Source organism: Trematomus bernacchii, unplaced genomic scaffold (assembly GCF_902827165.1).
Source record: "Trematomus bernacchii unplaced genomic scaffold, fTreBer1.1, whole genome shotgun sequence".
NCBI lineage: Eukaryota > Metazoa > Chordata > Actinopteri > Perciformes > Nototheniidae > Trematomus > Trematomus bernacchii.
Window position 1 is genome coordinate 6,743,607 of NW_022987648.1, and position 16,140 is coordinate 6,759,746.

Consider the following 16,140-nt stretch of genomic DNA (forward strand, 5'->3'; position numbering starts at 1 on the left):
TATATAGTAAATGTGAGGTAAAGTGTGTCGCCAATGTAAGTGGCGATGAGGTCTTAAAATGTATGGAAAGGGTCTTAAAAAAGGTCTTAAAAGGTATTACATTTGACTTCAGGATTCCTGCATACACCCTGTACTATGATAACATTCCTTTATTCACTGAGATTACAAAGTCTTAAATTCTCTGAGATGAAAGTAAAGAAAATCTTTAAAAACAGTGTATTTTTGTCAGGGAACTACAAAATATGTGTGTTATCTCAGAAAACTAATATCAGCATTTATTCATATAAAAAGATATAAATCAAAATGTACTATTTGTGTATGTTACCTCATAGGATTCCCCTTTGAACACTTTACGCCAAGCAGCTAGCCTAACAAATTGACAAGCTTCTCTCAAAAATCTAAAATGTTTTGAGTGAAGCTGAAGGCTCAATAGTCAAACTTAAAAGCGAGTAATATTCCTCATGAGTTTCTTTGAATGTAGTCATACACACACACACACTACTAATCAAAAAGAACAATTATAGCAGAGATACATTTCCGACTCCCTTGCTGTACCTGTTCCTTTAAATCACTCTATTTCTCTGGATTATCTCAAACGATGCCCCACAGATGATGAGAGCAGTGAGGGGGAGGAAGGTAAGATGCTGCTCTAACGCCACAGATCATCATCCACATTCAACGTTTGAATCTCCTCCATCCCATTACTCTCAACCTACAGTATTGCTCGGTAGAACTGTTTTAGAAACCATTTCCATTTCCTTTCTGGAAAAGTCACAACCACTCTCATGGCAGCATACCATAAAACATATTATTTCCATCTTGTGCCATTCAGTTTTCAGTTTTTTTTTTTTTGGGGGGCATAAGATCACTGTCACCCAACTACAGTGCTAAAGGGAATAACATCAAAGTGCAGTAAAGCTGAAGTAAAGGTCATTTTTGTCTCACAAAGAGTTTTGTTCTCTCACGCAGCACCAAGAAGCTATGTGGAGTCTGTGGCGATGTCGGCATCAACAGGCGGGGAGCAGCCGTCACCTCGGAGCCTCAGCCCCCCCGGAGAGGCTGCAGCCCAGCAGAGAAGCCCCTCCTCCCACTCACTGAACCCCCCTCTGTCCAGCAGCAGCCCCATCCAGATCTCACAGAGGTCAGTCAGACACATTATGCTCGTTCACTCTTTGATGCAATATGGATGCTGGACAAGAATGTAGTGATTTTTATAAAAATAAAATAAACAAACATTTTTACATCTTTCATATTGTTTTCGACGTAGATAGGTATAGATGTAATAATGTTAAAGGACTACTTCTCCTCAAAATGTTCACTTGTATGTCAGTCATCAAACCCATGTTACCTTCAAATTTAAAAAAAGAATTATTGCCCTGGAACAACAAAAAAAAAAGAAATCAGTGAAACCTTACTATTTAAAACACTTTGGCTTCTTCGTCTACCCTTGAGGCAGCAAGAAAAACTATGTTTTTATCCAGAATTCATGATAACATGGTGTGAGTGATTTATGTAAGGGATAATGTGCAGCGACGCGGTCATTATGGGTAAAAGAACACCGACAGGCAGATCAGGAGCCCGACGCGAAGCGGAGGGATCTAGATCGGCATGAAGGAACTAACGTAGCAACGGCAGGAACTGCTTCGATAGCGTTTTTGAGGAGCTTTTTGATTACAGATTTGAAAACATCGTTGCTTGCTTTAAAAGTAGCACAATTCATTATGTCAAACCTTGGAAAGTATCTAGATATCCCTGCCCTAATGCAAAAGTAACTGGCAACTGAATATGTGTCGCCGTTTGATGTCTATGTCTGGACCGCTGCGTAAAAAGGAGGGTTTCTGCCCGTTAATTCTCCGCTGTTTCCTTGTCGCTATTGTCTTGTCAGTTAGAAAAGCAAACTGCATGCAGTTTGCTTTTCAGCCAAACTGTATACAGTTCAATCGACCGGACTTCTTTCTGCAGATTTGAGCGTCCTTAACAACGGTCATAAATCCTTGACAGCGGTCTGTCTGTTCTGGATTAACAACGTGTCACGTGTTCTGAATTGACCAATCAGAATCAAGTATTCAACTAAACCATGTAATAATGATGGACAAATTATCATGTTGGGAGGAATACATTCCTTTAATGTTTGATGTCTGCCAATTCATGCATCTAAATGAACACTTTGGTGAATGTCAAACTCCTTGGTTTAATAAGCGTATCCCATTCCCTTGCAGTGATCACCTCTTAGTAGAGAGCAGCGTTAGCACTCCGTCCTACCCCACTACTGATTCCGGCTTCCGCTCCCAGGCTACAGAGAGCGCCAACCCCACTCCCACCCCCTCATACCAAACCCCCACCTCTTCCTACCTGAATTCCAGCTCTCCGACCTCTTCCTACCTTGGCACTGCAACCCCTACACAATCCTACCATGGCGCCAACACCCTACTGGGGAGCTACGTGTCCTCAGACCCCAGCCCCCCCGCCTCAGAACCCTCCCTCAGCCATGGAAGCCCCCATGCACAGCACCGGAACGTCCTCATTGGCTCCCCTTACAACCCCCTCCTCCAGCAGCACTCATATCCTTATCAGGACGCTTCCATCGTAGTCCAGCAAACATCCCCGGCTAACGGCTTCGATGTGGGGATGGTGGGCCTCAGTGGAAGTCCCGTCCTGGGGGGTCGTCTGACGCAGGGGGCTCAGAGCAGCCCGGTCCTCAGCAGACAGGCCTCGTTGGGTCAGGGGTCCCAGCGGAGCCCGGTCCTCAGTAGACAGCCGTCCCTTGGCCAACCCATGCAAGGTAGCCCCGTGCTAAGTCGACAACCATCCATCACCCAAGGGAGTCCAATTTTGGGGCGTCACCCGTCTGTATCGCAGGTCTCCCAGAGGAGCCCCAGTCTGGACCGTCACCCCATGCACAGCGGGTACACCACCCCAGATGAGAGGCACGGGAACCTGTCACGGCAAAGCAGCTCCTCGGGGTACCAGGGACCGCCCACGCCTTCTTTCCCAATCTCGCCCGCAGGCTACCAGGAGGGGGGCATGATGGGGATGGGGGTAGGGTTCCGGCAGGGCAGCCCAGCTCCAGGGTTCCAGCCCCAGCTTCCGGAGAAGCGGCGCATGTCGAGCGGCGACAGACCCAACGGAGCGCAGTCCTACGGCACGCTGAATGGGAAGATAATGTCCCCAATGAGTGGAGGAAACAATCCCGGCTACTTCCACACCCTCTCTGACTTCTCGAGGTTCAACATGCCCGGTAAGGACATGACTTTTTTTAGAGAGACGTGACATTTTGGAGTTCTTCTTTGTTTACTTCTTTCATTTCGTTTCTGTGACATTATTTTGGTTTCCGTTGCAGATGGCAGTCCCGAGAGCAGCCTGAATGTCAAGTTTGTCCAAGACACGTCCAAGTACTGGTACAAGCCAGACATTTCCAGGGAGCAAGGTAAGATGCTGAAAAACTTTCTCCCTTAACTGACCTTTAGACAATTATTGCAAAATGTTTGCCCTTTTAAATTCTACTTCCTACTGTAATGCCAGGTTCCTTCGGCAGTTCAGTGTGTACCAGTTTGTCAAAGAATGTTGATATTATATTGGATTTTTCCACCTAAGACCTAGTTTTTGGTGAATAGGATGATTAGGGACATGCAGGGAATATGAGAAAATCGAACCCCCTATTTGCTTCCAAAGTGGAACACTTACAGCATGCAACTGTGTTCAGTGACTGCTAAATTTGCTGGCTGAAGTGCAAAAGGAATGTGTATTTAGCAATATTTCAGCAGGAATATGTTATTTTTGGAACATACAACTCATAGAAATGGACATTGGAGAAGTGGATTATGCTGAGGGAGTGCTTTGCAAGATTTGACTGGACGTTCTTTGATGTACTTTTTCTCAATGTGGAACTACTGTAAGTCCCCATTGTTACTGGTGGAGTCATTTAAAATGTGGTTGGGATGATTGAACTTTAATGCTTTTGTTAAATTCAAAATCATGGCGTTATATTTCACAAAAACAAGTACTGGAATTATCCCTTTTCACAAATGCATGAAACAGACACAATAATTAATATGCATGGCAAATACAAATGCATACACTGGTAAATAAACATACCTGTATGTGTGTGTTTGGTCGTAAGGTCAGCACCTATTGGCTGCACCATCAATACTAAACCTGCATTTGTTCATGGTCATATTGGATTAGATCATGCTAAATTCAAGCACATGCTCAAATTAAGTGACATCACACACACACACACACACACACACACACACACACACACACACACACACACACACACAGAGTTTATACTTACACTCCCAGAGGAAGCCACACCATATGTAGTGAATTAGGGAACATCTGCCTGTGTTGCTCATGTCATCCATCTTCCTTCCTTAAACTCTCACATGTGGACAGGCATTGAGCTATAATTGATCAAAACTCTTCTCCTTGAAAGATAGCATGTCTGAAACAAAGGGTCTTGTTAAATGTTGCAGTTTTAATGAGATCCAGACAGACAGCAATGTTTCTAACAACGAATCAGGACATGAGCCTTTGCTCTTGGTCGTTACTTAAACTTGATGCTTTACCATTGCCATGATCCCCTACATACACTGATATTATGTGATGTTATTAAGCTCCAAGCTAACTTAGACATACTACATCAGAAAAGCAACCATCACAGTGTACTAAGGCACAGCCGCGCTAAATGCTCCAATGCATTATGTTAGCTTAATGCTTACAATGACAATGCTAACATTCTCATGTTTGGCAGATATTGTGTCCACAGTGGTCACCATTTTAGTGTTGTGTACTAGTATTCAATCATTTTCTAATTGGAATTAAACATTGAATGGGAAGGTGTTTGATATTGGAAGAATTACATTTTTGATTGCAGTAGATGGAAGATAAGAGATCACCATAGTTGTACCAATGGTTCTCAATCCATCTCGTTGTTAAGACATTTCCCTTTAAACCAAATGACATCCAAGGGCAGGGGATCGAGTTAACAGGATTTATTGTCTTTAGACTGTGAACATCTGTACAATTTGTCCAGGCAATCCATCTGACAGTTGTTGAGATGTATATGTTGTGATTTAGGGTTGTCTCTCTGTCCTATTCTTGTGAATGCAATATGTTGAGAAGGCTAAGCAGATTCTATGAGGGGCCGTACAGGCCGTAATTCATACTGGTCCTCTCACACTCATACATTCTCCTTTTACATACATACATTTTCACTCTCACACACATACATATTTACACTCACACATTCATACATTTTGCTCTCATATTATCATATTTCAATGCACACATTCATATATTGTCACTCACATATTTATACATTTTTCACTCAAACATATATACATTTTGCTCTCATATTCATATATTTTAGCGCTCATATTTATATATTTTGCTCTCATGCACATTCATTCAATGTTTACATTTAATATTACAAATAATATATGCATGTCTGAAGACAATATATGTATGCAAGAGAAGAATGCATGTATGTGTGAGAGAAAGTATAGTTTGGCCAAAGTGTTTTGGCCAAAAGTAGACTCATTCCTTCGCTTATTATGACACAAATGTGTAATGGGATCAAATCTAGAGTTATGATGGTTTGGACAGGTCTTGTATGTTTATGATAGGGTTAGGGTTAGGGTCAGGGGTAACCAAATGATTGTTGTGATAGTACATGACTTAACTGAATGTCCCCCCTGTTACAGCGATTTGCCTGCTGAGAGAGAGGGAGCCAGGAGCCTTCGTTATTCGGGACAGTCACTCGTTCAGGGGGGCTTACGGCTTGGCCATGAAGGTGGCCTCCCCTCCCCCCACAGTGCATCAGAACAAGAAAGGTAAGAGGCAGGATGAAGCATAACATTTATAAAGTACTAATGCAACAAGTATTTACCAAAGATGTGAAGTGATGTCTGCATGTGACTCAGCTGTGTTTCCCGCTCTTTTGTTGCAGGTGACGTCAACAACGAGCTGGTCAGACACTTCCTGATTGAGAGCAGCCCTAAAGGAGTGAAGCTGAAGGGTTGTCCCAACGAGCCGTACTTTGGTCAGTGGAATCCTCAATCCTCCCTGAAATACACTTTAACATTCACACTGATTTTGGATTAAAAGTGTAACACTAATGTCTTTCTAAGTTCCAAAACATGGAATCCTACAACAAGAACAGTATTTACTGATCCAACTCATGTTTACTTCAACCCAAAACTCAATTCATCACTCTTTTCCTTGTGTAAAGTTTCAGTTTGGATTATTGATGTTAATACTAAAAGAATGATGGTGTGTTTTTTTCTAACTTACTAAGAGTTTATCTTTCTTACCATTGTTAATCAAAGAAGCCATATTAACCAAATCCATTGATCCTAAAAAGTTGAATTGTGGAAAGAGGCTTAATTGTGAACTATATGTGTTTACAGTTCTTGGGGAATACTACTGCACATTGTACTGTTGTAAAGTGTTTTGTAGCTGTATTGCTTGTCTGTGACGGTGTCCTGTGTCTGTTTGACAGGCTGTCTGTCTGCCCTGGTCTACCAGCATGCCATCACACCGCTGGCCCTACCCTGCAAACTACTTATCCCAACCACAGGTCTGTTGCTCCAAATGTGTTCAGAAAGGTTCACGCATTTTCAATTGATGCTTTGTTGTGAGTGTGAGGTAGACTTTGAACACATTATGTAAACAGGCTTTCTTCAACAAAAAGTATAACACAAGTTACACAAAGTAACTTTCATTAAAAAAAAAAAAAATGGTTAGGATTATACAAAAGCCATGAGAGGAGAGTGAGAAACGTACATTTGGTGTTCCATTTTCTAACTCTAATGTAACATTTTGGGTAGTGATTCTTTTGGTTGTTTTGACCAGGACCAGTTCTGTTTGTTATACTTATTTTTGTCACAAGAGGCTGAAGAGCACCAAGACCCCATGTTCTAAATAGGACTAAGAGCATAATGATTTCTTCCAGTTGAGTTTCATTTGGCCATTCATACTTAAGCTCACCTGGAACAATATATTATTGATTTCAGAATGGGATGTGGTGCACTTCAGCCTCTAGTGGCAGGAAGGATCATTACAGCAACACTTGGATTGAAGATTCCTACAAAGATGCTGCCATTTCTGTTAAACTTTATTGCTTTCTTTCCCCCAATTTCCCGATTTAACAATAATATGGAATTTACTAAGATTTTTCTGGCAAAACCATTTTGGAATCGGAGGGATGAAACCCCTCTTTAATGGTCACACATGCAGAGCACACAGAGCACACACAGTGAAATGTGTTCTCTGCTTTTAACCCATCCTAGTACCAGGAGTCTAGTACTAGGAGCAGTGGGCAGCTATTGTACAGCGCCCGGGGAGCAATGGGAGTGGGGGGGGAAGGGGGTTGTCCGGTGCCTTGGTCAAGGGCACCACGGCAGGGCAGGAGGTGAACTGGGACCTCTCCAAGTAGCAGTCCACACTCCATATTTAGGTCTGTTCGGGGACTTGAACCGGCGACCCTACGGCTCACAGTCCAAGCCCCTACTGACTGAGCCCCTACTGACTGTTGGCACTATTTATTTTCTCACTTGACTCTCAGGTCTTAGTACCCACATTTTAAATTAGTTTTGTTCCGGCTAAAACCTGGTAATATATTGTTGCTAGGTATAACTTAAAACTGATTACAATAATTGTCAGTTAATAATTGCCACTAGATATATAGAATATAATACCAGAAGTGAGATTGGAACCTCCAGTTAATTAACATAGTAGGCATATGCTGATGTTTAGTAAAGCAAATCATTACAACATATTGCTCCAAACTAGGAATGCTCCGATCGGGCATTTTGGGGCCGATCACCGATCGCCGGAATCATTATCGGCCGATCCGATCAGGTGGGGGGCTATGGGGATCTTCCATTTAAAGTGATGTTTAAAACTCAGTTAATGGGGCTCATTTTTATATTGCTTCAGTTTATAATCGTAACGGATCGAAAAGTTCAGATTAATTCCACAAACAACAACCAACATTAATTATTACATTCAAATGAAGTACATTATTCAAGTTTACATTCACTTTGGATAATAACACGGGAGAAATGAACGGAAGCGCTCTCTCTCTCCCCCGCTCTCCCTCTCCTGACAGCCTGTCAGTATCCGTCTCATGCAGCTCACTGATCCAGTAATGAGTGACCCGAGAGTGAAGAATAAACATATTTATAACTAGTTTAGATCAAATAGCTAAGTGTGTAAGGTCTAACTGTGTGTGTGTTGCTCCGCTCACCGGTCCGTCACAGCGGGTGGAGCTGCAGGATTTCTGCTTCACACACACGTTGCATACCGCTATTTTATTGTCTTTTTCGGACACCTTAAAATACTGCCAGACCGGTGAAGCCATTTTGGCGAGCTTGTTTTGCCGCGCACAGAGAAAAGTGTCATGTATTTTACGTCATGTGATCGGCTCTCCTGATCGGCCTTTATAGAGAGTACCGATCGATCGGCCGAGAGTGAATATCGGCCGATAACGATCAGCGGCCGATCGATCGGAGCATCCCTACTCCAAACCCAACAGGAGCCCTTAGTGCAACTCAGTACATTTTTGGTAACTTTGTTGTATTTTTTTACTTTTTTAGATCTCCTTGAGGAGGTGCCAGAAGTCGCCGCACCGAATCCTCTGGCTGAGAGGCTGAAACAAGGAGCAGGTAAAACATAATCTCACTTTCATTCAATCTCATTTCTTAAAGCCGACCCAGCTTTGAGATTCTAGGACATTAATAATGAAGTTATCATCATCCTATGCACTTGTTCTGACAACATGACATCCTTGTTATCCCAGTGCAGAGGGCCCCTGCTGATGCCCATGGTAAACCCTGTGCACTTTTATTCAGAAACCTACATCTGGAATGTGCATCCTCTATGTTTGTACGTGTATGTTTAACCTGCACAAACCAAGATAAATTATAAATGGCTTCCATTTGACGGATTGTGTCTGTTAACTACTGTCCAGCTTCTTGTCTGTCAGAGGCAGAATGTTTTATGTGGAATGACTTCTATGGATTCTTTTCTAAAACTGTTTGACTCCAGCTTTGTTCCAGACAGCATGTTCTCAAATAAGAGGAAATACATATGTTTGCATGAATAGGTGAACACAGGCATTTTGAGCAGAATTCAAAACTAGTGTGTTATATGTTTCCTTGTTTTAAGCCTTTACTTTGACATTTCTTGTTACCTGACCAAGACATTTGCTCTCTTCCCAGCATGCAATGTACTCTACATCAACTCAGTGGACATGGAGTCCCTGACAGGCCCTCAGGCTGTTGCCAAGGCCATATCTGAGACACTGGCTGCCACCTCCCCAGCTGCTGCCACCGTGGTGCACTTCAAGGTGTCTTCACAAGGCATCACGCTGACCGACAACCAGAGGAAGTAAGTCTGGATTCCACCTGTCTGTCTACTGTTAAACAATGTTTAAAAAATGACTCAAGATCAACATTGCATGACATGAGGAGATTTAGCTGCAGACAGAGGGTTGTCTGAACACGTAAGATACACAATTTCGTTTTTTCGTGTCAGCAGGAGCCACTGCACACATTCAGAGGCAATACATACCTGCTAACACAGGATTAAAGTATGAGGGGTGTATTATATCTGACAGTGTTTCCATCAAGAACCCCATTTTGTTTTGTGTTCAGTGCCAAGGTAAATAAAACCTTAAACCAAATAATACTTTAAACATGAACTGATCCATCACCATAAGCTTATCGCAAACATATTGAAACTGTTTTAGAAATAGATGTAGGACTATATAAATACCAAAGCTATGTTAGGGGTTATATATATATATATATACCATGTCCTGTCCATCATATATCATTTTGTTTTTATATCAGCCAATATTTCATCATAATATTGGCCTCAAAAACTTAAGGAAATTGAGCAATGATGTTGATTTACACACATAGGAAGTCAACATAGTCACCTTTGTTTGCGTTAGGCATCACCATCTTGATTTTTGGAACTAGCAGTGACACAAGAGAGTGGAGCTTAACACAACATAACACGATATCTTACGGTGATCAAATGTTACAGTTAACTTTCATGAACAGGACAACAATGTGGTAGCAGCCTGTAAATCCTAAGGTATTCACGCTAGAGCATACCCTCTTTATTGTTCTTTATTTACCAAATGAACATCATGCTGTATTGAAGAAGACTTAAAGCTAGCGATGTAGACCATAAAACTGTCACTGTTACTGTGGTGGTAAATCCAGTGAGAAGTACGGTCATTTTCTCACAGACTTGCAATCAGACTTCTTTTGCCACAATTTGGTCATTGGAAAGAAGTCAAGTAAATGGCCCCTTGATCACAAAGCAACTACAAAGACCAGAACATTTGAGAAAAAAAACACACATAGTCACAAAAGGTGCTAAAAGTGGCTACACTAAAAGTCAGACACAATACTGAAGTGAGTTTGATCATTTGGTGTACACTTAATAGAGTCTGAGTTGAGTTGTAGTCAGTTTAAAGTTCATACTAACCACTAACCCCCCCCCCCCCCTTACTGCTTAATGCTTCCTCCAGATTTTGACATACTATAGAACATATCATCTGCTAATCCACAGAATAAACATCTTCAACGTGTACATTTTCTTTGTATTATCTTTATTTTTCTAATCTCCATTTTTGTATTCTGCTTTTCTAGGCTTTTCTTCCGACGCCACTATCCTACCAACACTGTCACGTTCTGCGATACTGACCCTCAGGACAGGAAGTGAGTACAGGAGGTTATCTTTTTTATTCCAAAAGTGGTTTGATTCAGGCTGCTCAGATGAGTTCTAAGATACTTTTTAAAATCTGAATTAAGTCCAAACACTACAGCTCTGGAAACAATTAAGAGACCACTTTAGTATTATCAGTTTCTCTGGTTTGACTATTTATAGGTATGTGTTTGAGTCAAATTAACATTTTTATTTGATTCTACTACTAACTACTGACAACATTTCTCTGTGTTGGAATTCAACAGACATTTTTTCCAGAGCTGTATCTCCTTGTATAATTATTTCTTATGTATTATAGATAATGTATTCTTAGTCCACCATTTTTTGATCTGCATTTCTAGTGTTAACCCAAACTTTCTTCAAATCTTTTCAGGTGGAACAAGCCTGAAGGCGGCACAGCTAAGTAAGTTCAACTTTTTGAATCACAATGCTTCTGTAGTCCACATTACATATAGTGCCTAGTACACATACTCATCTTTTAAGCCGAAACAACATAATTGTACCTTTTATTTAGGGTGCATAGAGTTATTGTTACTCTCCTGTAAGAAAACATACATCTTTTGAGTCAGATGTAGGACATAGGGAGGTGGTGCACTTCACCTTCTTGTGGTCAAAATGGGTATTACAATAACAAACAGTTCCTGACAAAAAATATTGTTACCTGCAAAAACCTTTAAACATTTAAAACGTCTTCATTATCAAAGCTAGTGGCTACTTTCATCAATCTAAATGAATGTCCTTTAAAATCTCTTATATATATATATTCTGTGGAATATTGATACTGTATGTGTGATGGAAATTATTTTTGTAACATTGACTCAAAAAAGAAGATGCTGGAACACTGGAACTGATTTCTTAAAAACTTTTATTTATTACTTTTAGTTTATTCAAAACTTGGCCAAATAAACACACATTGTCACTTCCAAACAGAGCACAGGGGTCTTAGGACAGATCTAGCTGTAGTCAAGACATTTGCAGGTCTCCCGTGAAAAAGAGATCTATGATCTCAATCTGGTTAAATAAAGGTTTGAAATGAAATGAAAACATACATGCCAGAAACTCAAAAAGGTGCCACCTAAAGATTTACATGGTGTGACCTAGCAGTGACCTTGGACTTTGTAGGAACCAAAATGCTGTGGTAGCCTGTGTTTATAGTTATATTATCTTCATTATTTTACACACACACTTGTAATGGGTTGTTTCCGGTAATTGTGTGTGGTTAATGGTATTTAGGGCACCTGGTGTATGTGGAGGTTTAGTAGCATGACAATGGGGGTGAGCTTAGCTCTGATTTCTGTTGACCGTATGATTCTGTTTGTTTATTGTTTTGATTTTCAATATTAAATATCACATAAATGAGCAAAGTTTAGCCTCAGAGCGGCCGTATTCAATGGGAATATAGCCGCCACAGGCATTCTAATATATAAAGAAATGTTATGTATTAATAGATAGGCATTATCTCCTCAGTCCAATGCTTCAACATGGCAGCTTTACTAATGAACCCCTAACCTTGTGTTTCCAGGCTGTTTGGGTTCGTGGCGCGTAAGCAGGGAAGCACGACGGACAACGTGAGCCACCTCTTCGCCGAGATGGACCCCGACCAGCCCGCCAACGCCATCGTCAACTTCGTCTCTAAGATGATCGCCGTGCAGAAACGATGATCGCCGTCAACAAACCCTGCCGCTTTTTTATTTCAATGCCTTTTTTTAATGTCCTTTAAACCACAGACACTTACTTTCAGTTTTTGGACGATTTGATTTTTACGCGTCACCTTATTTTTCCCGCCCTTTTTACATTTACATGTGTCTGTGCGTGAAAGAGAACAAGACGGAGTGTGTGTGTGTGTGTGTGTGTGTGTGTGTGTGTGTGTGTGTGTGTGTGTGTGTGTGTGTGTGTGTGTGTGTGTGTGTGTGTGTGCGTGTGCGTGTGTCTTGCGTGCATTTGTGCTTTTCTTCTTGGACGGACTCCAGAATGGATCAGAGGAAGTGCAGGATGGGGCGTGGCTGTGTGACAATGGGGGGGTGATTTTCGATCGCCCTGGCAGGGTAATGCATGAACAGGAAGGGGGAATGACGTAGAGTGTGCAAATGTTATCTTGTTAGCAATTGTTTCATTTTTATTTTTTTAAAGAAGAAGTCAAGTTGTGCGATGAAAAGGTGGATTGTAAATCTATCAGGCTTTCCGACTGGTCAACCAAAGATTTAAAAAAAGAAGTAGTCGGGGCGCGTTTAGTGCGCCGCTGTCGGAGGGTCGGAAGTATTCTTTTGTAAAACAAATGTGGCTGCTTAATCAAAAAATACTGTTTCTTTCTGTATGTACTGATACTGTAGGTCAATTCCGCACCTGTGCCATGGCGCAAGAATTGTCTCCGGACATTTCCGCAGCCGGTCAGGTGTTTGTAAATAATCTAGATTGCTTTATGAGTAGGACTGTTCTAGAAGACATGTGGTGCCTGCCTTTCTTCTGTAATGCAGAGCTTTTTAAGAAGAAAAAACCGTAAAGGCTGTCTTAAGTATGCAAATAGCAAAACTTGGAAACTAGGTGATTCTTCAGAATTCCACCTTTTCAATGTAGTAGTGCGCTGACAGAGGTTATTCCTTGGAATTTTGAAAGCTAAAAAAATGATTTTCTTGCAAATCTACGCAAATTCTCTGGATTTTTGGGGGATAAACATCCTGTCTGCCACCATTCTATGTTCAGTCACACTATTTTTCGCGCATTACTGAAGGGCCTAACGTTGTTCCGTGACAAACTTTATAGAAAAGTGTTGCTATACTGCTCTTCAGTTTTTCCGGTTATTCCGTCAATAGCTCTTTCGCATCAGCCGGCCAAAACTGTTAACACCCTACCCAAAAGTAAGCTATACATATAAATATACATATATAGATATATATAAAAAACTTCCAAACAGTGACTTAAGATATTTATTTTTATGCTTTGTTGCTCTATGTTATCTTGTATACATGTATTATAAAGTATACACCAAGATTACTGAAAGCGAGAAGAAAAGATATTTTCTCTTCTATTATTTTTGGCAAGTGCATTGACATATATATAAGGTGTAAAGTGTGTGCATTTCAACTGTTGTTGTTTTTTATGTTTTTATCACAGCATTTCTTTCTTTTGTTAACATTTTGTGGGGAGGCTTTGTTTATGAGGGGGGGTATTTTGTATGAAAGATTTCTGCTACTAAAGTCCAAATTGGAGTTATTCTAAAGCCAACACAATTGTTTTATTAACTTAAACCTGCCTAGAATACATTGTCAATCAATCAATCAATGTTTATTTATATAGCCCAATATCACAAATGTTACATTTGTCTCAGTGGACTTCACAGTTTGTACAGAATATCAGTATGACAATGTCCAAGATTAGCACTTAAATGTTGAAGTATTATCATTGTGTTTCTACTTGTCAAAAGAGGAGAAAATGGACATTAATGGAACCCTTTCATGTCATTATTGCATGTTACTACTTCCTGTAGTCATGTTGTAGTTTCTCCTCAGCATGGGTCTGGAGCTTGTTCCTGGAACACTAGTCGGATCAGTCAGTAGCTGCTGCCCTCATGTGGTCAGGAGACATCATTACAAAAGGAACCACTTTAATTTCTAACAGTGTTTTAGCTGTGGCACGTCAAAGGGTAAATTCAACACTGAGAAAATGAGCTTTGATTTTCACATTGATTAATTTGGCCTTTTCCTTATCATACAATTTTATTTTGGCATTTTGAAATGTGAAACCTTAAGATTTTATTCCTGGTTGTTTTGGCGACACCCTATTTACTGGTGGTAACAGCTAATTTGTATTAAAACTACAAGTCCCAGAATACCGAGGGCAGCAATACAATTAATAAAGTTATTCATTGATTATGAAGTCAATACAGACATCCAGTTCACAATACTGCAAACATATGGATTTTGCAAAACCATACACTCAGTCACCATTGTGTTACTTTATTTGGCAATAGATAGTAACTCTTCAGACATTAAGAGATTATGACTCCTTCCTTTTCTGATGCTCTTATATCAGTTGGCAGCATGATGTAATGAATTACCATGGGGGCCTACTAGTAAAGAAAAGAATACAGCACTTAAAGGGCTTTTATATCTGACTAGATTGTTCCATTATTTATTAGCAAGAGCCTGCATGCTCAAATACTATTGTTAGCTTAGTGCTGCTGACTGTAATCTGTACACAGCATCCTCAAGTCTTACCGGCCCTTTAAGATCCACACAGACAGATATCAGCAGGATTTTCATTTTGACAACTGTGTCTTGACAGAAGAATCGTTATTTTTGCCTGAAAAGAGGACGTCCTCTACTTCAAACTGAATGTTCTCCATGTGTTTGTCGGGATGGAAGCTCCAGTGGCTCCCCCACTCTGACAGATAATGTGGACTGTAGAATGTGTGTGAATGAGCTACTATGCCTGTATAGAGCGCTGTCATTTTTTGGTTTGCTACATTGTATGGCTTTTACTATTTCTGATGGAAGAAAACACATTAAAAAAAAAAGCAGTACAAATCAATATGTAGGTCTACACAGTGTTTGTTTGTTCAAATTTCAATGGGAAATAAGAGGCATGTTTGCCACAGTGTTAACCCAGTGTTTGCTTTGTGTACCCTCATTTTTACTAAATTAAGTAGTACTTTGTCGCGGACCCATTTCGAGTGGGACGCAGATTTTTTTTAAAGTCAAACCTTTATTTTGAAGGCCCGATTTTCGAACGCTGTGCATGCAGTAGGCGTTGGACTGGAAGTACCGGAGACCACAAACGGTTTTGAAAACTTCTGTCACGTAGTGATCATCTTCTCAATAAAACATCTTTGCTGAGGTTTTTTTGAGTCTTCTGGCCAATCAGAATCAAGATTATTACCGGAAGTCCCCACGGAGAATAACTTTGCGGTATAACTATTCTTTATACATCCATGGGTACAACTTCAGATACAAATTAACACATAATGAAATATGACCCCCGGTTTGATGATTGACAGGTCACAGAACAATGGGGGTTATCTACCCTTACCCACAATTTAAGGTAATTCACACAGACTATCTCTTCTTTACTCTTCTCTCTGTGTGGAGCAGCAAGTTCAGCTGTCAGAACAAAGTGAAAAACAAACAATGAAATAATAAAATATTATTAATATGTCGGGTAGTAATAGATTTATTTATTTTCTTCTCAGTGTACCAGAATGCGTAGTTTATATGTTAGAATTTCAAAAAAATCTCTAAAGGGGGCGGGGGTTACTAGGTTTATCTGCGAAATAATCACCAGGATAATGATTGACTATTGCCAGACCTAATGTCAATAATCTGCATTGTAAACATGACACAAGGTGGTGCCATATCCATGTCATTAATGTCAGTGAATGTACTACTTTGAATTTAC

At 40.5% G+C, this 16,140-nt stretch overlaps 1 protein-coding gene across 6 annotated transcripts in view; it reads left to right on the forward strand.

Moving 5' to 3' along the window:
- The window catches only part of tns1b (tensin 1b), a 217,699-nt gene extending 202,423 nt beyond the window's left edge, over window positions 1–15,276 (forward strand). For all 6 annotated transcript variants that reach the window (XM_034134700.1, XM_034134702.1, XM_034134705.1 and 3 more), the window contains 12 exons: window positions 970–1,141; window positions 2,220–3,238; window positions 3,341–3,427; window positions 5,709–5,837; window positions 5,954–6,046; window positions 6,506–6,583; window positions 8,604–8,672; window positions 8,807–8,833; window positions 9,228–9,396; window positions 10,674–10,742; window positions 11,123–11,152; window positions 12,272–15,276. In XM_034134700.1, the coding sequence (XP_033990591.1) occupies window positions 970–1,141; window positions 2,220–3,238; window positions 3,341–3,427; window positions 5,709–5,837; window positions 5,954–6,046; window positions 6,506–6,583; window positions 8,604–8,672; window positions 8,807–8,833; window positions 9,228–9,396; window positions 10,674–10,742; window positions 11,123–11,152; window positions 12,272–12,410 (2,081 nt within the window). In that variant the 3' untranslated portion in view covers window positions 12,411–15,276. The remainder of the gene's footprint in view (window positions 1–969; window positions 1,142–2,219; window positions 3,239–3,340; window positions 3,428–5,708; window positions 5,838–5,953; window positions 6,047–6,505; window positions 6,584–8,603; window positions 8,673–8,806; window positions 8,834–9,227; window positions 9,397–10,673; window positions 10,743–11,122; window positions 11,153–12,271) is intronic.
- Window positions 15,277–16,140: the final 864 nt, after the last annotated feature.